Consider the following 25,083-nt stretch of genomic DNA (forward strand, 5'->3'; position numbering starts at 1 on the left):
CCACATACTCCCTAAGCACATTTTTGCTTTTGCCCCTTTGTTCACTTGTTTGTCTTTTGGTATGCAATACCTTCTCTCCCCCCACCCCCATAGAGATTATATATTTTCTTCAAAGCCCCACGTCACCTTTTCCTTTCTTCATATTACCTTTCCTAATTAAGCCCTCTCAGCAGTGATTTTCCTTTACTTTTAATGTCCTCAGCACTTAGCTGAAACTTCATTTTGATATGATTTCCCACTTGTTTAGAGTTGTTGTTTGGTGTTTCGTGGTCTTATATCATTAGTAATAATAACTGATATTTGTATACTGCTTTAAGGTTTACATAGTACAGGTCACAGCACTACTATGTGTTAGTCGATGATTTCATGAGTCTCTGTGGACAAAAATATACCTTATGTGGTGGTAAAACTCCTGGTGATGATCCTTAGCTTGGTTTTCAGACAACAGAAACAGTCTCTTGCCAGGCTCATCCTCAGAATCTTCCCAGTTTGGTGTAGGGCCTGTTAGTCCTTGTGCTCCTGCTTAGGCCTTCATGAGCCCGGAGTAACCTGCATACCACAATGAAGAAGACTTTAGTGTCAGAAGGGTGGGGTGAGGGCTCATACCAAAGATAGCCTTCTGATAGACCCAGACTTCTCCATGTAGAGCAGTACATCCCAGTCTGGTAGCAGGTCCTGTCTTGTGTTGTAATAACGAAGTTGAAAATTCTTTATGCAAATCTCACTCTCACCAGCTGATCTTGCTGATAGAGTTCTGAATGTTACTTTCATAATGCAGATGAAGTCATTGAGTCTTAGGTTAAAGTACTTGTTTCTGGCTACCCAGCTAGCCAGTGTCAATGGTGGGGTTTCACTCCAGGTCTTCTTTGACTCCTAGTCATAGAGTGTAGGATCTGAAGTCAGGAAGACCTGAATTCAAATTCAGCCTTAGATGCTTACTAGCTGTATGACCTTGGGCAAGTCACTTAAACTATGTTTGCCTCATTTTCCTATTGTAAAATGGGGATAAGAATAGCACGTGACTCCAAAGGTGCCCGTGTGGATCAAATGAAATGATATTTATAAAGTGCTTAGCACAGCTTCTGGCACATTGTAGGCAATTAATTAATGCTTGTTCCCTTCCCTATTCTCTTTCCTTTTCTGGTTTAGCACTCTTCATTGCACCATCATACCTCTTAAGGACAGAGACCTTTTTTTTAAAAAAATTTTTTTTACTACTTTTATGTTCCTTGTAGTGTGTAACACAGTCCTAGGCACATAGTAGTAAACACTTAAGTTCTATTTTGAATTGTATTAACTTTGTTTTTGCACCAGAAAGGGTGAAGGCAGTTAAGCAAAGGTCCTACTAGTGATTTTGTCATTTTCTACTTCTCTTACTGATGTGTGTGACCCTGAGAAGATTAGATCATCGTGAATTTGTTTTTATTTAGTAATTATTTGGATTTAACAGTATACTGCAGGTGATGCTAGTACTTCATTCATTTTGAAATTGACTGAAGTACGGTGGTCTCATATAATATACTGATATCCTTAGTAATACGATGAGATGTTTCCCTTTATGCTAGATTAATGAATAATCATTTGGGTTAGCAAATACTAACCATTTGTCTCTTACTGATACTTTCTTTAACTAGTCAGTAATAAAATGAAGGACCTAGAAATTGTTTGCCTTTTTTTTTTTTTTAAATTTCTGTTTAATTCTTCAGAGTGAGAATGCTCGTTTGGCTCTCTGTGAGCATCCTCAATGGACTCCTGTGGTTGTTGTCCTGGGACTCCTGCAGTGTAGTATCCCTCCTATTTTAAAAGCTGAGCTACTGAAGACACTTACAGCCTTTGGAAAATCTCCTGAAATTGCTGCTTCCCTCTGGCAGTCTTTGGAATATACGCAGGTAGAATAAATCTCAACTCTTATGTTTTCTAAGTGTACTTTGCAAAGTAATGCTTGGTAACAATGCCAATAAAGACAGGAGCTGTAAGCGTTGTAGTATAGCAGTTGTATGTCCCATTTGAAGCCCTCTTTATCGGTCATAGTACACGACTGGAAATGAGCAGGCTTGGGTTCTGTTGCTGATTCTTGCTGAAAGCTTCCCCAAGTTACTAAGGGTAGATAAAGATTTTTTCCCCCATTATGCATTAAATGTTAACAAATAATGAGCATGAAACTCTCTCATGTAGGCTATTCTTGTACCTCTACAAGTGTCTAGATTTACCGCAGAAGAGTATATGGGTTGGAAATGCCTCTTCCTTTTCCTTTCTTACCTTTTCACCAAGTGTGCACCTCAGTGAGTATAATGCCTCAGTGGGACTTCTCATTCCACTCTGCTGTTGTTCCATTTTGGGGAACTATTACTGTCAAACTTTGTATTTGCTTCATTTTAAGAACAGTGTAAAACTGTATTTGTTTCCTGGTGCCAAGCATAGAGTTGCCTTGAGATTAAGTGAAGGGAATTCTAGGGTTATTTTTCTTCTTTATGTGTTTCTGTGCATAAGAGCAAGAACACAGTTTAGCATCTGCAAAACATTTTGAGGTCTTTGGCTTTAAATAAAAGTAGAGTGTTAGAGTTTGCCTTACTTTTTTGTAAATTCAGATATTGTTGGCATTTTGGTATTCAAGGCATATATTTATATATAGAGTGTAGTGATAGGCCGAAAAAAAGTTTACAGATGATTTGTAGGAACAGTTCTAGGCTGGGAAGATATTTTTGCAGAATAAATGAATTTTTAGAAATAATAAAAAGCTTAATACTCAATATTTCATTGTTCATTGATTTTTCCAGAGCTTATTTTAGGGGAAGTGAAATATAGATAACACAAGCATATGTGCCCAGAGGATTTTAAATAGATCTGAATTTTAAAAAATAAAATACAATGGAGTTGGCTTTTAAGTTACAGTATTTTAAAAAATTTATTATTGTTTTTGTTATGGTTTGATTTGGATAAATGTAATGCTATACTCATTTCATGTGTTTCATGGAAAACAATTTAGATTTTAACTTTTTTGTTTGTAATATAATATTGAAACATAACTCTCTTTAGTAATTGTATTAAAAGGTTCTGTATGATAGCATTTTCTTGGCTAAAAAGAATATTTTAATCCATAGACTTTTTGATAAGCCAATAACAAAGTTAGAGTGAAACATCAGTGTTTAGAAATTTGTCTTGGAAGCATGTCCTAGTGGCAGCTAGGTGGTGCAGTGAATAGAGCACTGGCCCTGAAATCAGGAGGACCTCAGTTCAAATCTGGCCTCAGACCAAACACTTGACACTTACTCGCTGTGTGACCCTGGGCAAGTCACTTAACCCCAATTGCCTAAAAAAAGAAAAAAAAGAAAAAAAAAGAAGCAGCATGTCCTTAGAATTTGCATATATATATATATTTGCCTCGGTTTCCTTATTTTTAAAATGAGCTGGAGAAGGAAATGGCAAATCAATCCAGTATCTTTGCCAAGAAAACCCCAGGGGGGTTCGTGAAGGGTTGGACGTGACTGAAATGACTGAGCAGCAACAACTTGTAAACTCACATTTGAAAATCAACAGTATGATGCTAGTAAGATTTCATTCCAGAAATACCTTGTCATCTTCTGTTATCGGAGTAATGAGGAAGGGATTTGTTTGTTGTTAATGTTTGAGAATTGCTAAAAACCTCTGTAATTAATGTTATGCTTTTAGCTGAAATGCACACTAATGAAAGCCCATGGAGAGGTTTCAGAAGTGCCATTTTAAAGTCAGTAGACACTTGTAAAATGTAATCAGGGATAATGGTACCTGTGATAATAATGAGAGTGGAAAACCATTGCTTCATGGACAGAATAGATATGTCCCTAATTTCTTTTTCTTCTTATTTTTAAAAGATACTGCAGACTGTAAGGATCCCAAGTCAGAGACAAGCAATTGGCATTGAGGTAAGTAGTTCCAATTAGTCAAAGCGTTAATTTCATAAATTTCATTGAATGTTGGGGGAAGCTGTAAGAAATTGTTTTTTTGTTATCATATTTCCCTATTCAGATTTTAGATTTAGATTCAAGATTTAGGAGTTTTCTGTCAGTGCTGAATTGAAACAAATTCTACATATATCTGAATTAAAGCTAACAGAGTACTTGATGTAGAAAGGCTCTTTTAATGGAATTTCATAATGCAAAATGGATTGTTGTACACCAGCCATGTGAGCTGCAGTTTCTAGATTCACCTCATTTAAATTAGGTTATTTGAGTCAGCCCAAAGTCAGAATTTACTTCTTTTGGTTTTGCTTCCAGTGTTTGAATTTTGTTCTTTTAAATTTATTTTTAGTAGAGTTAAAGGTATTTAGAGATATATAATGTAGTTCATCAGAAGGGATGGGAAATTAGGGATTTTTGGTTCTGTAACTGCTTTATATGCTTTATATATACACATATGTGCATATATTTTAACCCTTCTTTGAATTTCTTTGAAACATATTTGTTAATTCACATCATGCAAGAATGTTATAATGTTTAATGAGTTAATGGCTTGACAGCCCCAGCTTCTGTTGTTCTTTGAATGTCAAATTTTCTTATTTTTTTAACTTTTGTCTTCAATGTCTGTTTCCATTGGTAAGGTTGAACTAAATGAAATAGAATCCAGGTGTGAAGAATATCCACTGACAAGGGCCTTTTGCCAGCTTATTAGTACACTAGTAGAAAGTTCATTTCCATCTAACTTGGGGGCTGGACTGCGTCCACCAGGCTTTGACCCATATTTGCAGTTCCTCAGAGATTCTGTATTTCTCCGATTTCGCACTAGAGCTTATCGCAGAGCAGCTGAAAAGGTAATTTCTCAGAGGGGTGTTGGCTTTTTGTTTTTTCTAATCTGTTTATTTGTTGTATTGCTTTTCTATTAAAATTAGTGGGTACTATAAATGTGCTTTACCTTTGGAAGGTACAGTGATGTCCATTGGAGCAATACTATTTTTATCTTCTTATATTTTGAACTTTTTAGCATCAGGAGCTGATAGCTTTTGTTCATTTATAGAAATCAGACCAAAAAAAAAAACAAAAACCTTGATTTTGGAATTAAAACCAGAGCAATTCTATTATTTACTTATATCAGTAAGTAATTGCTTTTTGCTTTGACGTTTTCTCTTTGACTTTGTGAATCCTGTAGATGTCAGACATTTACAGTGTGTCAGGTCTTTGACGTTTTATAGATCATAAATTTCAAATGCATTAGAATGAATAGTTATTCAGAAGTTTGTCAGAAAAAAAAGATAATCTGTAGTGTTGAAACCTTGGCCATTGAGAACTCACCTTCCCCAGTTGGTTTAGTTCAAAAGATTTTGCCTTGCAAAGATCTTTTATTTCCTGGACAGCTCATGCCTGCTAGACCTTACAGAGCTAGTCTGATTTGTAGTGCCAACTCCACTCACCCTTAAGTGAGGACTTCTAAATGGGTCTTGACTCATTTTGGCTTAGACTTTGCCATCTGGGGCAATTCCCCTGAAATTTCATGGTTTATAAAGAACATTGCATTATTTTTCTTTTTTTTTAATTAAAAAAATTTTTTTTTCCTTTGGGCAATGAGGTTAAGTGACTTGCCCAGGGTCACACAGCTAGTAGTGTTAAGTATCTGAGGCTGGATTTGAACTCAAGTCCAGTTGAGTCAAATTGAGACTCTAAGGCCAGAGCTGTATTCACTGCGCCATTTAGCTACCCCATTGCATTATTTTTCCAGAGAACTTTTCACATGGGTTGTTCTTTACTGTCTACTTTGTAGTAGGAATGAGCTCTCAAAGAGGTACCACCTGAACTCTTAAAAACATATTATTAACATGTCTTATGTTTTACATATAATAGTAATATTACTATTATAAAATAATATTCATGTTTTATTGTCAAACATTTAATTATCAATTGGATGCTATATAATAACTATAGTACTTCATGATTACAACTATTTTCTGATTTTTAAAAAATATTTCCACTTCCAGAGAGATCATTATGACTTTAGCGTCTTTTACCCAAGTAAGCATTGTTCCATCTTATTCTTACTTTGTAATCACATAATCCATAATCAGTCAGGATTTCTTCTTTCATTAGCCAGTCAGAAAACTTTTATTAAAGGCTTACTATGTATATGATACTGTACTAAGCTCTGAGGATCCAACGACAGGTAAAAACAGTTTATGTCCTCACATTCTGATGGTGGAGACAATATAAGCAAATAACTAAATATGTGTAAGATTTATGTGGAATAAATTGGACATAATCTTAGGGAGAAGGCATTAGTGGGAGTGAATGAGGGGAAACCTTCAAAGAACATGGTATTTGAACCAAATCTTGAAGGATGCCAGGGAATCCAGGAGGTGGAGATGAAAAAGAGAACAATTAAGAGATTGTTAATAACTTTGGAGAGAGTAGTTTCAATTGAAACTAGCCACACAGCTAGTGTCAAGTGTTTTGTCTGAGGCTGGATTTGAACTCAGGTCCTCCTGACTTCAGGGCCAGTGCTCCATCCACTGTGCCACCTAGCTGCCCGTCCCTGAGAGTTTTTTAAGCATGGTAGAGACTTGAACATTTTTGTGGGCATCAAGAAACCAACCTGTAGAGAGGGAGAGAAAAGGAGAGATTGAAGATTAGTGAGAGTAGGGATAACAGAGGGGGGCAAGTCTGCTGGAAAAGATAGGATGGAATGGGATCAAGAGTGCATGTAGAGGGGTTTGCCTAGGCAAGGAGAAGGACACCTGTAAGAGTGGGGTGAATCAGAAGATAGAGGGGAAAACTATCAGAGTGATGGTAGGTACGAACAGGGTGCAATGTAATGTTTGAAAAATCATGAAAAGATTTGGAATCTTCCTTGTTACTAGTGGAATACTAAATTGGTTAGGGAGATGTCAAAGGGATTACCTTGCTGTAGTGAGGGCCCATTTGGGACTATGAGAACATGTGATTTTCCTGGTTTTCTCTAGGTCTATTTAGAAGCATGTGAACAGTGTTGGCAGCCAATGGTGGGAGTAATCCAAAGGTGGAGTTTGGGAAAGCATTATCTGCAACAGAATTAGGGGGTAAGGGACTTAAAATGAACTAGTTCACTGACAGGTCAAGATTGGGAAGAGATGGGGGTGTAGCCAGTGCAGGGCTAATGACTTGAGAAAAAACTGAAGGATGGATGGAGGAATTGAAGAGCATGATCAGGAGGAAGAACAGGATTCGGAGTTGTAAGGTTGAGTGTTAAAAGATTATGGTCAGATAAAGGAATTTCAGCACCAGTGAACATGAAAGTGGAACACTTATGGGTGATGACAAGGTCGGGTGAATCAAGATCAAGTCCATCTCTGTGTCTGCCTGAGACAGAGAAGAGTAAGTCATGGGAAATGAGGTGGCTGAGGAATTGAGAGGTTAGAGTGTTTGAGGGAGTATGATGTTTGAGGGTATGTATGATGAAGTCCCCTACTGGGAGGGCAGGAGTTAGGGAGGAGAGAAAGACTGTAAGTCAGACACTGAACTCAATGAGGAAGCAAGGAGAGAGTCCTGAGAGAGGGTTGATAACAGATATCAGAATCTTGATTGAGTAGCCACTTTTTCTCTGTCCATTACAGTTAATATTTGCTCTGTGCCATTTTCCTTTTGACTTTGTGAATCTTTCATTTAAGCATTAGAAGCTGTCCTTATTCAAAGATGTTTGCTTCTCACAGAGCATAATTAGTACTTTGGAGTGGTTCAGGTAATGTGTGCATAGAAGCCTCATTTGGGAGTTTGCAAACTCTGGTTAACCAAAGTGGGTCCTATATGCTAGGTCCATTGTCAGCCATCTTCATTATGTGGATGGGGGGGGGCTCTTTTGTGGGAAGAAGCAGGACAAAGGATAAGAATGTAGTTTCAAAGTGTGAAATACTGAAACTTTTTAGGTTGAAATTGTATGAAAGGCCAGAGGCCAAATCAGGTTTTACATAGTCAGCAAATGTAATAAAATATAGTTCTTTAAGATAAAATGATTTAAAAACACAGATGTTTGCTTTTAAAATTTTCTCATATGATGAAAAAAATTTTTTGAGTGAATTGTAATACACATAGTGGTTATTTGCCTGTATAAATATTAATACAAATAACTAAGTCCTCAGTTTTTTATTTGACCAACACATTCTTGCACATGAAATACAGAAAGACAGTAAAACAAAAGGTATTGTATTTCTTTATTTGCTTCTAATGGGGGAAGAAAAAGAATGTAAAATGAGTTAAAGGTGCTATCAGGAAAAGCATTTTCTTTTTCTGCAAGCTCTCTAAGAATACATGGTCATAAGTTGGAATCTTTGTTATTTTGTGTCTGTCCTGTCTACTTACACCCCCTTAATGATACCTTAATGAAAAATATTTTATTTTCTTTAGTGGGAAGTTGCTGAGGTGGTGCTGGAGGTGTTTTATAAACTGCTCAGAGATTATGAACCTCAGCTGGAAGATTTTGTAGACCAGTTTGTAGAATTGCGAGGTAATTTGATTCTTTTTACTTTCTACTTTCTTTTTTTAAGTTAATTAATTCTTTTTTTAGTTTTCAGCATTCACTTCCTTAAGATTTTGAATTCTAAATTTTCTCCTGAACACTCTCCTCCCTCCTCCCCAAAAAGGCATGTAATCTATTATAGGGTCTGCATATGCATCCATATTAAACATATTTTCACATTAGTCATGTTGTAAAGAAGAATTAGAACCAATGGGAGGAACCACAAGAAAGAAGAAACAAAATAAAACAAAAAAAGAGAGCAAATAGTATGCTTTGATCTGTATTCAGACTTCATAGTTTTTTTCCTGGATGTGGATAGCATTTTCCATCATGAGTCTTTTGGAGTTGTCTTAGATCCTTGCGTTGCTGAGAGGGTTTAAGTCTATTAAAGTTAGTCATTGCACAGTGTTGCTGAACCTGTTACACAGGTACAATGTTCTCCTGATTCTGCTCACTTCACTTAGCATCAGTTCATGTAAGTCTTTCCAGGTTTTTCTGAAGTCTTCCTGCTCATCATTTCTTATAGCACAATAGTGTTCCATTACTATTAAATTCTACTTTCAAACATATTAATTAGATACTCTACTTTTGTAGTTTGGAAGTTAAAAATTAGGTATTTAAAAGCATTTTTCACTTTTAATATGTCAGTCACATCAGAAAATTAAGTTTAAATCCTTTCACTAAATATGGATACTTCCTTATGGAATTCAGTTAGTTGACAAACATTTATTGAGCAGCTACTGTGCAGAGGCATCTTTATTGAAATTTCTCCCTACTAAGGTTTCTAAGTCATTAATAAACACAAAGTTCTGTACAAACAAAAGTAATCACTTAAGTTAGATTTTATTTTGTAGTGATTGTGCATGGGTATGCTATTTAGGGGCTATTTAGTTATTTTAAAACAATAAATAGGTTATTAATATTTAAATATGTGCATGAAGAAGAATATGAATATTATTGACTCTTCAAATCCTGGTTCATGTTTTGGTATTTTCTTTTTAGGGGAAGAAATCATAGCCTATAAGCCTCCAGGATTTAGTTTGATGTATCATCTTCTGAATGAGTCACCAATGCTGGAGCTCTCACTTAGTTTGTTGGAAGAAGGGGTTAAGCAGCTTGATACCTATGCACCTTTTCCTGGTATGTATCTGGATGCTATTTCTTACACATACATTCTAACACACAAACACACACTGTTTACATTATCTTAGGGGTTCCTGCCTTTAACATTATGCATACTTTTATTGGTTCATATTTTCAGATGCTCTGTGATATACTATATAATTTCACTTCTCTAAAGATATAGTATTAAGCCTTTTAAGATTATTTATTTAAAGGAGATGTAGTAAATATGACTAAAGGTAGCAATATAGTTTTGCCAGTTTGAATTTTTCACTCTCTTTGGACCTAAGTTTAATATTTCTCAGAACTTTTCATTCATGATAAATAAATTTGCTCATTTTCCCCATCATTTGTCTTTTCTGGACACTTTTACCTTAAATACTTGTGTTGTATCTTGCCTTATTTTTGGATAGGAGGAGGTAATAGTATAAAATCTTAAACATTAAATGTCTGTTCCTAAGTAATCCTGTCCCCTGTTTGCTAGACTATGTTTCTCAACCTCAGCAGGCTACTTTTCTTACTAAACTCTGAAAATGATTGGGCCTGTGTTTACTGTTTGAGTAGTCCTGAAAGGTTTATTTATTAGCTGACAGCTGTTGTGCTCGTTCTGAACTATTAGACAGGAAAATATTATTTCTTGAGTCTGGCAAGGTGCAGTTTTTTGTTTGAAATTAAATGGTTGCTAGAATTTAGCTATTATAACATAAAGATGGGAGAGGTGGAAGCTTCAGGGGGTGGCCGAGTCAGAGAGAAAATGATGGACTCCTTATGTCAGCATGAGGACATGTTGTAAATTTTGAGTAATGCTTGTCCTTAGAATTTGTGACTCAGCTTGTTAATTCTATATACTTCAGATTCAGTTCAATGATAAGTGAATTTCTATTAAGTTAATGAATTGTTTGATTTCAGAGTTTAATATTTGCTCTGTAGGTTATGATATTTGTATTGTACCAGGATAAAGCATTTGCAAAATTAGTCTATGTGGCATAGCTGTGTAGATATGAGTTTATGCTAACCACCTTTGAATTTGTATCAGGTGGTAATGGATCTTTAAGATTTCATTTATATGATTAAAACCCTATCTGTTTGTGATGCTGAACCTTTTGTCATTATGGAAGGACTTTAGTGGTGAGAACTTTCTTTTCCTGGTCTTCAGGAGCTGTGACTGCTTGTGGGTGGTGGCTGGAGTACCTTCAGAAATTGCCAGGTCATGTCATATGTTAGTAGATATGCCCCAAATTTTAGAGACTCTAAGTTCATTTTATCGATTATAGGGAAGAAACATTTGGAGAAAGCAGTGCAGCACTGCCTTGCTCTTCTCAATTTGACTCTGCAGAAGGAGAATCTCTTCATGGATCTTCTAAGAGAAAGTCAGCTGGCTCTAATAGTCACTCCATTGGAACAGCTATTACAAGGCATCAATCCCCGAACTAAGAAGGCAGATAACGTGGTTAACATTGCCAGGTAAGAGGCCACTGGAGATAGAAAAAAATATAAGAAGATGAAATTTTGATTCCTAAATTTGATAGGACTGCTGCTAATACACTATATATATATATATATTTTTTTTACTGTTGCCTTTTTATGCATGACGATTCTGGTATTTCTAATGGAATGTATTATTATTCTGTTATTTCTGATAAGCTTGTTGCTTACTGTTTTCCAGGATTTGTTACCTTTAAAACAATTAAGTTAAATTAGTCTAGAGTGTTTGGTTGTTTTTTTTTCCACAGCCAAAGACAAGGCTTATTAGAACATCCATCTTATTGGACAGACTCTTAAGGAGTCTAAACATTAGTAAGCTATTGGCTAGATTATAAGAATCTGAGCAGTGGCTAGATTTTAAGAATCTAAGCCCATGGCTAGATTGTAAGAATCTAAGCCGAGTGTTCAGTTTTAAAATATCAAATCATTACTTCTCCATATCATCAGTGTTGTAGATTGTAAGAGTATATCCACATTTTTAATATTAAAGATTTAAAAAAAAGATTTCCCATGTATTCTGGGTAACATATTTGGTTAAGATTTTGACTCACTAGCTTTGAGCTCTTGTTCTTCTGTTCCGAGTCTTCATTTTTTGAGAACTGTAGGAGGCCAAAGTTTTCACTGTAATGTACTTCTGACGTTAATGTTTTAAAGGTATCTCTATCATGGCAATAGCAATCCTGAACTGGCTTTCGAAAGTGCCAAGATCCTCTGCTGTATCTCTTGCAATTCTAATATTCAGATAAAGTTAGTAGGAGATTTCACGCATGATCAGGTAAACTGTGTGTGTCTGTGTGTATGTTGGATGAATATATTGTCAGACCATCTTAGAGGAATTTGCTCTTATTGATGAAAAAGTATCTCAAAGGGAAAAGATGTTTACATATGGTTGTTCTGTATATTTAAGGATGATGCTACAAGAAGTAATTATGTAGGCCAGTGTGACCATTTGTCTACACACCGAGCACATTTAAAGACATAAGTCATGTGACTTTGTAGCTCCAGATACCATTTCTGTTCCCTGTCATTATTTTTGACTGCTTCTTTGTCTTACCATCGTTCTGCTTCCTTGGTTGTAATCGAGTCATTCTGTCTCTGATTACTGCTCATTGACTTGGCCTGTCTGTTTTTGTGGTTTCCTAACAGTCCCCATCTATGCTATATCATTTCATATTGTGCATTATCATCTCTTTTACATTTTGGTTCTCACTTTCCTTTGCACAGTTTTCATATTTCTGACAGTTGTCACACTTCTGCTTACCAAACAGCAGCTGTTTAAATGAGCCTCTTGTCATTGAGGCTGTCGTTTAGTAGATTAGACATTCTTCTAAAGGATAAGAACAGTATCTAAACCATGGGCTCCAGATGTACAAAATTGGTGATGGTGTCTGTAGAAAGTACAAGTGAATTTCATTTAGTCTTGCAAAATTGAATAATATAATGTGACTTTTAAAAGTGTGACTTCATGGGGCAGCTAGGTGGTGCAGTGTATATAGCACTGGCCCTGGATTCAGGAGGACCTGAGTTCAAATCCAGCCTCAGACACATAGCACTTATTAGCTGTGTGACGCTGGGCAAATACTTAACCCCATTCCCTCCCTCCCCCAAAAAAGCGTGACTTCATTTTTCAAAGGGAAGAGTATTGGCAACATATTTTGGACGTGTTAAAGTTTTTTTGTAGAAGGCTATCTTATATGGTTTTTAAAGAGACTAACAATTTCATAAAATCTCTCGAATAGGAGAAAAATCAATTAATCAATAAACATTAAATGCCTGTTTTATGTTAGCCATTGTACCAAGTGTGGGATACAGAAAAGAGGCAAGAGAGAGTCCCTGGCCCTTGAGGAGCTTACAATCTAATGGGGGAGACAACATGCAAACAAATATATATAAAGCAAGCTATATATGAGATGAATAGGAAATAATTAAAAGAAGAAAAGCACTAGAATTAAAAAGATGTAGGAAAGGCTTCCTGTAGGATGTGTGATTTTAGTTGGAACTTAATGGAAGCCACAGAGGTCAGTAGTCAGAGTGGAGGGAGGGAGAACGTTCTAGGCATGGGGGACAGTCAAGAGAGAATATCCAGAGCTGAGAGATGGAGTGTCTGGTTTGTGGAACGGCCAGGAGGCCAGTGTCACTGGATTGAAAAGTATGTGTTGGGGTGTAAGGTGTAAGAAGACTGGAAAGGTAGGAGGGGTTAGGTTATGAAGTGTTTGAATTTAATTTGTTGAAAAAGTGCATCTTTTAGTTGACATGGATAATATTTATACTCATCTTATATCTTCTCTAATATGTGATTTAGTTTTTGTAATTTTTCTTCTTCTACTTTTTTGTGATGATTTCAGAGTGTAAGCCAGAAGCTGATGGCTGGATTTGTGGAGTGTTTGGATAGTGAAGATGCAGAAGAATTCATTAATCCAGAAGAGGGTATGCTTAATTCTGGATTATATTAACCTGATGTTTGTTTATATTAATGTAGTTAAGTGAATAAGGGAAAATGGATGAAACAGAAACAACTTATTAGTGGAGTCAGAGAAAATGTAAAAAAAATTTTGAGAAACTTTTAAGGAAAAAAGAAATAGTGCAAAGTAATGGAGGATTGGGTAAATTTTAACTATTAGAATAAAAAATTGTACTACTCTCTTTGTGTAGAGTAATTGTCACTTTACTTACATAAGTTTTTTTATGATGCTGTCACTTTTATTTTTTATTTCTTAATCAAGAGTTAGAACCTGATAAGAAATTAGCACGAATCCGCCATGAAACAAGAATACACATCTTGAATCTTCTCATCACTTCTCTGGAGCGCAACCCACCCAACCTTGCCCTGTATCTCCTGGGCTTTGAATTGAAGAAACCTGTTAGTACCACGAACCTCCAGGATCCAGGTATGGGAGATCAGATAGATAGACTTGACATTTATTTCCCAATTAGGGTAACCTAATTATATTTGATGGTGGATGTTTCTGGAAATCTGATAAGTTTATCTAGGAAAATTGGTTGAGGAGTTAAATCTTGGTCTATACTAATAACTAATAATATACCAGTCCTCAACCAATCAATTGAGATTAGCCAGACTTTTTCTTCAGTTTGCATTTGACCTATAAATACAGTAATTATATAGCATGTTTATTTTTTTTTATCACTGGCTTTATTTTGAGGGGGTAGGGGGAGGGCAGGATGGGGTCTCAGTCATGCTGCAGGGAGAGTAGCCACTCAATTCTGCTACTTATCAGCATAGAAGCTTCGACTTGCTGTGTTTCTGATCTGGATTGGTTTGCCACTCCTTAGGCAGTTGGTAGCCCCTCACCTAGTACTCCTGGGGGCTTCCTATGTTAGTGCAGGACTCAGTACAGCCATTACATTAACATAGGCCTACTGTAGTTCAGAATTCCTGGGCTCAAGTAGTAGGCAAGGATTATAGGTGTGTGCAGCCACTCCTGGATATTACTGGCTTTTAAAAGAAGTATTATTTAAGAAATTTGGTTCTGTTAACTGTTTTGTAGTTTTAATTAAGTTCAGTAAAGATGCTAAGAGGAATCTTTTTGCTTTTGCCTTGAATTCAGGAGTCTTAGGTTGCCCTCGGACTTGTCTTCATGCCATATTAAATATTTTGGAGAAGGGAACGGAAGGGAGAACAGGCCCTATAGCAGTAAGGGAATCACCTCAACTTGCGGAACTGTGCTACCAGGTACAGAGAATACTGCACATTTTTAAGATCAGGAACTGAAATCGATCTTGTGAATACAGAATAAACTTAGGGTAGTTGTGTGACTAAATTAGAGTGAGCACTTTTGCATTCTCTTACTAGTGTTGCCAGTTACTCATTGAAAAGTCAAATCTTGGAAGAAAATAACCAGAAAACACCAAGAAATAGCTTGTGTTCTTTTGTTGTGCGGGGATTTTTGGTAATAATATTTGAAGTAAGATGGTTTGGAAGCTTTTTTGTTACACTGAGAATTTTCATGCAGTTTTGCTTATAATTATTGGGATTTGGCTTGTGTGAATCTTTGTCCTCTATGCCTCAGTGTCTTCATCCCTAAACTGGGAATATTTCAGCAAGTCAAATTAATGCAGAGCATAGTAGAATCCTTCTGTCTTCCACCCTTATAGGTACAACTTAATGATTCAAATAATTAAGGGGCTATTTAATCATAAATGTTCTTGCTATATATGCTTTGTTTAGTCATGGAAGTGTGTATGTCTGTCCTATTTGGTTAAGTTTATAATGTTGTGGAGCCAAAGAAATTCACTTAACCTTCATAGTGCTAAGACTATAAGATTCTTTAACTTTGAAATTTTGTAGCTGATTTAATGCTGCTCACTGACTTAAACATCTGCTTATTTTAATTACATAGGTTATTTATCAGCTGTGTGCATGCTCAGATACATCTGGTCCAACTATGAGGTATTTGAGAACCAGTCAAGATTTTTTATTTTCTCAGTTGCAGCATCTGCCTTTTTCTAACAGAGGTATGACTTTTTTCCCTCATTCAGTAAGCTTTATTAAGCATTTACTATGTGCTAGACACTGTGCCAGGTACTGAAGATACAAAGGCAACAATGAAATCATCCCTGAGCTCAAGGAGCTTATGTTCTGTTGAGGTGATCACATGTACATTTATAATATATACAGAATAAATAAGTATGTGCAGAATAGAAACCAAAGTTAAACACAAGGGAATTAGGGAGTAAATCTACTAATTTCATTTTAATTTGTCCACTGTCTTTTGGGGCACAACCATAATATTGGTGGAAGTTTTTTCCCCATCTACATAGTTTAATTCTTTTTTGCGTAATCTGTCATTTTTGTTTCTTGGGGTCAAGAATTTGAGCTATTTGAGCTTGTAAGATAAAGTTTTAAAAGCCTAGCCTTTCAAGGGTATAGCTTGATTCCTGGATTAGCTATTGAAATTATGAAATTACATTTAAAGGATAGGAAAGTAGAAGAAAGTGCTGGGAATATTTCAGGGGGAAATTGTGAAAAACAACTCTATTTTTCTTTGTGCTGGTTGCAGTGAAATCACTTCAGATGATTAGACCCTTTGTGCAAAAACTAGTTCAGTGGATATACACTCCATTTATGACCTTGGTGTTAGGACATAGGTTAATCAAGTCGTTTCAGATTTTTTCTTTCCATACACCACATAAAGTGGCCCTGACAAATATCACTTTGTCATAATGTTAATACATTATAATAATGTTCTACCTAAGTCTTCCCACTAATCTCTGGAAACTTGTCCAGCTGAGCCTTGCCCAGTTTGAGTGTTTGCTCTTTACTCTAGCTGTCACATATGGAGTTATGTAAAAAACTTCCCAAGTAGTTAGACCTATTTACCACCAACTGACATCAAACCAATTTGTTCTTCTACTTAGTCGCTTATGGAATAGGAAAGGAGAAAAGAAAAAATGAAGCTTAAAAATACAAGCAACTTGAATCAGCACATTCAGAATCACTGTCCCTGCTTTACTCTCCTGAAAAATAGGGCCCACAGCTCTAATTCCAGGCTCCAGCTCTAGTCTATTACCCTTCTACTTGTAGCACTAAGGTTTAGCTTTTTTTGATTTCTTTGCCCTTTTGGGAAGATTGGATGGCTATACCTTTTCCAGCTGTGGACATTTTTTTTTTTAAAAGAACCAACATCTAAACTCATCTTGGAGCCCTGAGCTTTTATCCAAAAACACTTATTCCTACCTGCTTACCATAATTTCTTCTGATCTTTGTAAAGAGAGATGTTGTTACTTTCATAATAGAAATTTGACCTCCAAGGAGCCATATCTGGCCTTTGTAATTTTGTTACTATGAATTATTTGTCCCCTGCAACATTGTTTTGCCCACAGTTACCTAAATTTAACTCATCTGCTTGCATTGGGGTTTTGTGTTTTTGTTTTTTTGTTTTTCTGATTTTTGTGATTGTTCTGTAATGTGAACCAATTAAGGATATTAGTTGGGCTATATCTCTAGTTATTTAGGGATGAATTTTGAAGGGTGCTATATCCAGATCCATATGAAAACTGGCCAATAATATTCTGCTTAATGTGTTTTTAAAACTTGGAGTCCTATCTTGTTCAGGACTTAGTAGTATATATTTTAATAATTATCTTCACAAATTTCAGCACATTAATTTACTACTTTGCCATTTTAATGAGTTAAGAATCACAGGTTAACAGAACAGAAACAGGCATTCTTGTAGCTGGTAGAGGAGACTTTCCTGATGCCCCCAATTGTGAGTGCTTTCTGCCTTTTCAAAAAAGTACTTTCTATTTCTTTTCTGTGTAAATTTTTTTAGTAGGTACTTAATGAATGCTGGTTGAATTGATCTGTGAAACATGTATTATTAAGATAGAAATCACAACAGAATAGATGATTCTCTACTGTTATTGAGTGATACCCAAAATGTGCCCCCCCTGTTATTTTAAATACTTTTTGTCAAATTCTCAATTTAATTTTAAATTTAAAAGACCATGTATAATATTTGTATTACAAAATCAAACTAGGTAGTATCAAATCTATTAAGTCTGATAATTAATCAGTTGTCTAGAAGTATTATCTGAAATTATTTTAAGTATGATTCATAGTTCCAGATTCATTTTAGTTAAACATTTCTTAGGAGACTGTGTAACATACTGTTCTTGGTGCTGGAGATACAAAGAAAAACAGGACTTGCCCTCAAGAAGCTTATATTCTAATGGGAAATGCTACATGTATGTAGATAAATATAAAGTATACATATTTCAACTAGTATACATCAAACTGTGCCACTAATGAGGATTTAAATTTTTCTATGTCTGCATTTGCTTTATCTTATCTGTTAAAACAGACTGTTTTTCTTCAAGATGTTTATGATAGTTCCTCTAAGTGAAATATAGCTTTATTGAAATTAAATGAAAAAGCCTTGTTACTTAAGGCTCTTCCTCCTCACTCTCACCTCTTTTTTCCTGACTTCTTTCAAGATTCAGCTCAAAGCCCATCTGTTTCTCGAGGCCTTCCCTGTTTCCCCCAGATGCTAATGCCTTCCCATTCCATCATATTCCATTTACTTTGTAAATATTTTGTATATATACCTTGGCTCCCCCATTAGAATGTAAGCTTCTTGAGGGCAGGGTCAATTTTTTCCTTTCTTTGTATTCCCCTGTGCTTAGCACAGTACTTGGCTCATAGTAAGTGCTTGTTGACTGACTGCCAAATAGCTGAAGGTCTGATCTTTTTGCTTAGATTATTTTATCTGTTTTTATGTCTGTGTATTCATTTTTGTCATTATTATTATCATATTCATTAATAATAGAAACATTATTGTATAATAATGGGAGTCAGGAAGACCTGGTTTTTGTCTCTGATGCATACTAAATGTGTGACCTTGAGCAAGCCACAACTTCAGTGCCCCTAACTAACTCTTAAGACTACAAGTTACAGAGCAGTTCATGATATGCATTGGAATTTCTTATGCCAATAAAAGCATAGGCCAGGAGAAAAATAAGTAAAAACAATAGTAACAATACCTTATATTTACATAGTGTTTTCAAGTTTGCAGAGCACTTTTGCATACATTATTTCATTAGAGATGTGACAAGGCATAGATAGAAGGCTGGATTTGGAGTCAAACTCAGACTCATACTAGCAGTATTGCTCCAGGCAAATAAATTCCTTACAAACTTCTCTTGAGTTTCCATTCCTTCAACTCTAAGATGGTGATAATAATAGTGTTTGCCTCACAGTGTTGTGAGGATCAAAGGAGCTAATGTCTATAAAGCACTTTACAAACCTTAAAGTGACGTTTTATTATTAAATCCTCACAATAACCCTGTGAGGCAGATACTATAAATATCCTATTTTAAAGATGAGGACACAGGATCAGAGGTTCCACTTGCTTGTCACACACAATTAGTGGTATCTGAAGTATGATTCAGACTTGTCTGCCCTGACTCAAAATCTAGGGCTCTTTCTACTACCCCAGGGTGATTTATTAAACTGTTATCATTTTGCTGAGAAAACATTTCCATATCTGTATTTCATTATTTAATTTTTTTCCTATGTGACTTCCCTTTTACCCACTCATGTTTTTGTCTTATAGAATACGAAATATCCATGCTGAACCAAATGTCATGGCTTATGAAAACTGCCTCAATAGAGCTAAGAGTAACTTCTCTTAATCGCCAGCGCTCTCACACTCAAAGACTACTGCACCTGTTGCTAGATGATATGCCAGTCAAACCCTACTCAGGTGAATTATGAATATGACAGTTTGTTTTGTTGTGTTATTTAAGTATATATTGCAGGGTGTACTATCCCTACTTTCCATATACAGACTCTTTAAGGTAGGTTATAGTTTTCTTTTAGTTTTTAATGCTTTTTAAGTATTTATTAACTTTGCAGTGTGCTATGTGTATATGCCATTTGTACATTATGAGGCCCCCTCTGCTGAAGACCTAGGTTATTGATATTACATTTGAAAACATAGACTAGGTATAATAACCACTTCTGCGGTTAGATTTAGTCTTACACAGTTAGCCCTTCCACATCTCAGCTTTGCCTGTCATGGTTTCAGTATATCACAGGTTGGCATAAGAAATTAAATGGGAATTTTTGGGGAGTTTTGCAGAAGCTGCAGATGACTCTCAAGGGCCAGCAGACGACACAGAGCCTCTGACCAAATACTTAACCCAAATTTTACGATAATGTAGTGTAAATACTCCATAAAAGAAAGAGAAACAAATCAGACTTCTTCTCTGGTATGAAGGGAAGGCCAAAAAAATTTATGCAGATTTTCCAGATTGAGGGAGCATGGTGCCCCTAACCCCGCCTCAATGTGGAAGGGATAACTGTACCTTTCTAGCTTTTTTTTCTTTTGAATTTTAAAATAGCTCCTTTGGGGAAGAGTAAGGGCTGGAGAGTGAGATATAGGAGCTAACGGTTCTTAATTACTGAAACAATTTCTTTGTTTTCTTTTTTTTTCTTTTTTCTTTTTTTTGTCATTGTTTTCTTGTTGTCTCCTTATAAAGGGTTTATAATATCTTATGTGATTGAAATATACATATGTATATATGTATTTAGATCTATCTATCTATCTAAACTGAATAACCCTGAGTGAGTAGTAATTTTTTAAAGTCATTTCTTTGAGTTTAATTAATTACCTTGAAATAAGAGACTGTCTTTGATGATTAGTCCATTTAGCATTGTTCCTGAAGTAAATGTATTTTTGACATTTTTATATTTTTTCTTCCTTTTTTAATTCTATAGCAGATGGTGAAGGAGGAATAGAAGATGAAAATAGGTCTGTCAGTGGGTTTCTTCACTTTGATACTGCCACAAAAGGTAAAACCCTTTGGAATTTTTAAAGATAATTTATTTTCTAATGATGATTTTTTATAAAGTCATTTCAATAAGCTAATGGGAGAATTTTTCTTAATGGGAATAGATAAGTTGTACAAAAGGGCTATTTGTCATTTAAATTTATTAGTAATTTGGAAGTTTCAACTAGAAGGAAATGAGGTGGTAAAAGTATATTGAAAATATGCAAGATTGAAATAGAAATTTAAGACATGTAGAGCATAACACATTCTTCAGCCTTTCATATAATGTCTTCTTAACCCTAGCACCATCACTGCATGGGATATTTAAAGAATCCAACCATTGTCTATAAACTAAAAGGAAACTTTTTGTTGAACTGGGGCTTCCTGTAATATTGGTGTCAGCATAGTTTCTTTTTGGGCAGTTGATGCATGGTTGAAACTGGCATTGGCAAGAAGGCAGAAATTCTAAATGTGTTGATTCCAACAGAAGTGATAAGAAAGCTGCCTGGGTCTTAGGGTCTAGTGAGTTGGAATAGGTATTGAGAATGGAAGATAAGAGGAAAGCCTTGGGAACCTTATTGTAGCTGGGCAGTGGGAAAAAGTGAGAAGTATTATAGTGGGCATTATACAGTTAGTGAGATTTATAGTAATACGTGCAAGTAGGTATGATAATATAATAGCAATTAGCAAGGCTTGAGAACACTAGAAGTGGCTGGCTGGTGACCTTGAATATCATAAATTCATACCAAGTTTCACTGTGTCATGCATGTGTTGACTTAGAAAATGAGGACTAGCTTTTGTGGGTCTACTGCCTATTTGTGTAGAGATACAACTTTCAGGAAAGGGAGAAATTTTTGTCAGGCATCACAGCTATATTAAATCAAAAAATTCTGAAGGTTGGGAGGTGGCTACTGTCAGACTGGAATTTACTTAAGGGTTTTGAATAGTAGCTGAAAGAAGCCCCACAGGACTAATATGTATCTGTTCACACTGGAAGGAGTGATTGAGGGCCATGTAGCCTGTCCCCTTGACCTTCAAATGTCTAATACTTTATGGCAGCTGCCTCCTTAGACACATGCATACTGACCTTTGGCAAATTCTTTAGTTATGTTTAGGGTTAGAGGTATTCTTATTGCTTTAGCTCTTATTAAAAATGACCTTTTTAAATAAAGATTGGATTTTTTTCTGGAATAAAATTGACTTTTCATTTATCTTTCCTAGTACGTCGAAAAATACTAAGTATTTTGGATTCAATTGACTTCAGCCAAGAGATTCCTGAGCCTTTACAGTTGGATTTCTTTGATCGTGCTCAGATCGAACAAGTCATTGCCAACTGTGAACACAAGAATTTGAGGGGGCAGACAGTTTGCAATGTCAAGGTAAGTAGTGGTTTGACTTAGCCACCATGTCAAAGTGGTTGGACACATGGTTTTTTCCAGTGACTGTAGTCATCATGCAGAAGTTTTCCTGACTCCACTTCCCATGTGTAAAATGGCTAGATAGAATGTAGAAGTACATTTGTGTGCCTTCTTCCCTTTCCCTAAATACCTCCCCATCTCTAGTTATCTTCATGGTATTTGATCCACCTAACTAGAATTGTGAAGTGTTTGGAAGTATTTTATCATCTGTAGACAGAAGCAATGGATCTGATCATTTTGCTGTTAATATTAAGAAGATCCACAGAACTTTGCCACCAACAACATGCCACAGAGAAAGCTTGAGCCACCTTTTCACTTTATAAATTTCTATCAGTATTTACTCTCTTGAAATACTTGTGCTGACACTTTTTCAGATAGCAGTGTGTGTATATGTGTGTACACCTAACAATCTATATATCTATATCTATATCTATATATTTATATATGTGGCTAAGCTTCTCACTGCCTCCCTCCCTAGTAGAAAGTAAATTCTTTGAAGGTGGGGACTGTCTTGTTTTCATCTCCCAGCACACTAGAAATAGTTGCCTCTTAGTAAGTGCTTGTTGAACTGAATTAGAGTAGCTCCTGGTCATTGATTGACTTTTAAATTCTAATTTATCTGTGTGTTGAAACAATAACTTTGTTTTTTCCTCCTTCCTCAAATCTCTAGCTTCTTCACAGGGTTCTTGTGGCAGAAGTAAATGCTCTTCAGGGTATGGCAGCTATAGGCCAGAGGCCTTTGCTTATGGAGGTAAGACCTGTTAACTTAAATTTGAAGTTACTTATTTTCAAACAGTTTGAAGTTTGAATGAGGAAAGGAAAAAAAGGAGTTAAAGAGGGCATTTAAATGAAAAGGTTAATTTAATTTTTTTTTTTAAAGGCAATTGGGGTTAAGCGACTTTGCCCAGGGTCACACAGCTAGTAAGTATCAAGTGTTTGGTCTGAGGCCAGATTTGAACTCAGGTCCTCCTGACTTCAGGGCTGGTGCTCTATCCACTGCGCCACCTAGCTGCCCCTTATTTAATTTTTAGTAGGTAATTTTTCACATGATAAACTTAGTGAGGTATTCACCTTCATAGTGTTTGGCAAGTAGTAAAGATATTCTGTTGAATAGTATGATATACACATGGATATTAATGCTAGACAGTTAAATAACTTAAAAAGTTTAATGGGAGCTAGAGAATTGAAGATATATTCCTGATGACTTTATTTAGTATTGATGATGATACTGTTAGGGTGTTTGTTGTCAATTAAGTAAAGGTTCTATTTTCATAGCCCAGAGAATGTGATTACTGAGTCAAACATGGAAATTTTATTCACTTTATTTTATCTAAAGTTTAATTAAAGGATAAAAGCATTTCTAGTTAAGTAACCATTTAACTAGCCAAAAGGTTAAATGTCAAAGGCATTTCTTTGATTTTTTGATTTTTTTACCAGTTAGCTGAATTTTATGCCCATGTCTGATATATGAGAGTAAATAATGTGTATCTGGTTTCTGACAGGACATAGATCAAGGGTTGAGCTTTCTGAAGTGGCATGCTAAGTCTTCCTTCATTCATTCCTTAATAAAAAGGGTGAGGGAGAAGATGGTGATGGTGGTGGTGGTGGTGGGGGTGTGACTTTTCTTCACAAGCAGTCACCAGCAGATGGGACTTTGGTAGTAGTTGCACACATGGAGAGCCCACCCAGAGGGACAAATTTGTCCCAGAAAAGGGACAAATGTGAAAAACATTCTCCTGAACCTTGGACTTCCCAGAAGTCTGGTTACCCAGGAGGAGGAAGAAGATGGAGCTATGTTCCTTTTTGTGCACTTGCTCATAAATTCCTTTCTCCATAACCCTGGCTTACTGTGCTGTGAGAAATCACCTCACAAGCCACTTTTGCTCTATGTGATATATTTTACTGGCCTTTGGTATATAGGCAGTGTTTTTCTAGGAAACATGTATTACCCACAGTATTACAGTCTGCTCAAGTCTCCATAAATACATTTCCTTTTTAAAAAATAATAATTGGAGCTAGGCAGGTGGGGGCAGAAGGGAGAAAGGAGGCAGTTAAGATAGTAATGACCTTACTTTCTTTTATATAGCTAACTTTATCAATCTTGACACTCCAATGGATCCTAGGGCCTACTTGGTTTGACCATGTTTGCTTATGTACTAACCTATGACTTCTTTTCAATTTCTGGAACTTTAGGAAATCAGCACTATTCTACAATATGTTGTGGGCAGAAATAAATTATTACAGTGCCTTCATGCAAAACGGCATGCACTTGAGTCATGGAGGCAGCTGGTAGAAATTATTTTGACCGCTTGTCCTCAGGACCTCATACAGGCAGAGGATAGGCAACTGATTATTCGTGACCTCCTCCAGGACGTTCATGATAAGGTAATACATCTAAATCACTAAATTCCTTAGTGTTGTTTCAGGTATGAATAAAACTTGGTAATAAGTAGATACTCTTAACTTCATTTTATTATAGGAGAGGACGCATTAGTTATTAAAGGACTTATCTTGGTGAGGTCAAATAGAACAGATTGTGCTGTCTGGACTGTTAGATCATTATATTAAAATCCTCTTCCAGTTCCTCCACTTTTTCCCCCCTTTAAGCTATATAGTTTTTTTATTAATTTATTTTGATTTATCAACAATCACTTCCATAAGCTTTTGAGTTTTAAGTTTTTCTTCCCCTCCCACCTCACCTCTCTCCCCAAGATGGCTCGAAATCTGATGTAGGCTATACATATACATTCCTATTAAACATATTTTCACATTAGTCATGTTGTAAGGAAGAATTAGAACCAATAAGAGGAACCACAAGAAAGAGGAAGCAAAACAAAACAGAAAAAAAAAAGAGCAAATAGTATTCTTTGATCTGCATTCAGACTCCATAGTTCTTTCTTTGGATGTGGATAGCATTTTCCATCTTGAGATTTTTGGAGATGTCGTTGTGTTGCTGAGAAGGGCTAAGTCTATCAAAGTTGGTCATTGCACAATGTGGCTATTACTGGGTACAATTTTCTCTTGGTTCTGCTCACTTCACTCAGCATTAGTCCATACAAGTCTTTCCAGGATTTTCTGAAGTCCACGCTCATCATTTTTTATAGCACAATAGTATTCCATTAAATTCATATACCACAACTTGTTCAGCCATTCCCCAGTTAATGGGCATCCCCTCAATTTCTAATTCTTTGTCACCATAAGAAGAGTTGCTATGAATATTTTTGTACATGTGGGTCCTTTTCCCATTTGTATGATCTCTTTGGGATACAGCCTGAGAAGTGCTATTGCTGAGTCAAAGGGTATGCACATTTTTATA

The 25,083-nt window shown here is 35.9% G+C and overlaps 1 protein-coding gene across 2 annotated transcripts in view; it reads left to right on the forward strand.

Annotated features, from left to right (window-relative positions):
• The window catches only part of NUP205 (nucleoporin 205), a 90,466-nt gene that overhangs the window by 25,008 nt on the left and 40,375 nt on the right, over positions 1-25,083 (forward strand). The window contains exons 13-28 of one of the 2 annotated variants that reach the window (XM_027842332.1): positions 1,707-1,889; positions 3,852-3,902; positions 4,577-4,786; positions 8,340-8,439; positions 9,454-9,591; positions 10,848-11,037; positions 11,713-11,833; positions 13,404-13,485; positions 13,782-13,946; positions 14,625-14,749; positions 15,417-15,531; positions 19,131-19,280; positions 20,297-20,371; positions 21,571-21,728; positions 22,438-22,518; positions 23,961-24,152. In XM_027842332.1, coding sequence (XP_027698133.1) covers positions 1,707-1,889; positions 3,852-3,902; positions 4,577-4,786; positions 8,340-8,439; positions 9,454-9,591; positions 10,848-11,037; positions 11,713-11,833; positions 13,404-13,485; positions 13,782-13,946; positions 14,625-14,749; positions 15,417-15,531; positions 19,131-19,280; positions 20,297-20,371; positions 21,571-21,728; positions 22,438-22,518; positions 23,961-24,152 — 2,136 coding nt within the window. The remainder of the gene's footprint in view (positions 1-1,706; positions 1,890-3,851; positions 3,903-4,576; positions 4,787-8,339; positions 8,440-9,453; positions 9,592-10,847; positions 11,038-11,712; positions 11,834-13,403; positions 13,486-13,781; positions 13,947-14,624; positions 14,750-15,416; positions 15,532-19,130; positions 19,281-20,296; positions 20,372-21,570; positions 21,729-22,437; positions 22,519-23,960; positions 24,153-25,083) is intronic. The other variant, XM_027842333.1, reaches the window with a different exon arrangement.

This window comes from Vombatus ursinus, unplaced genomic scaffold (genome assembly GCF_900497805.2).
Source record: "Vombatus ursinus unplaced genomic scaffold, bare-nosed wombat genome assembly UNPS02014870.1, whole genome shotgun sequence".
In the NCBI taxonomy this organism is placed as follows: domain Eukaryota; kingdom Metazoa; phylum Chordata; class Mammalia; order Diprotodontia; family Vombatidae; genus Vombatus; species Vombatus ursinus.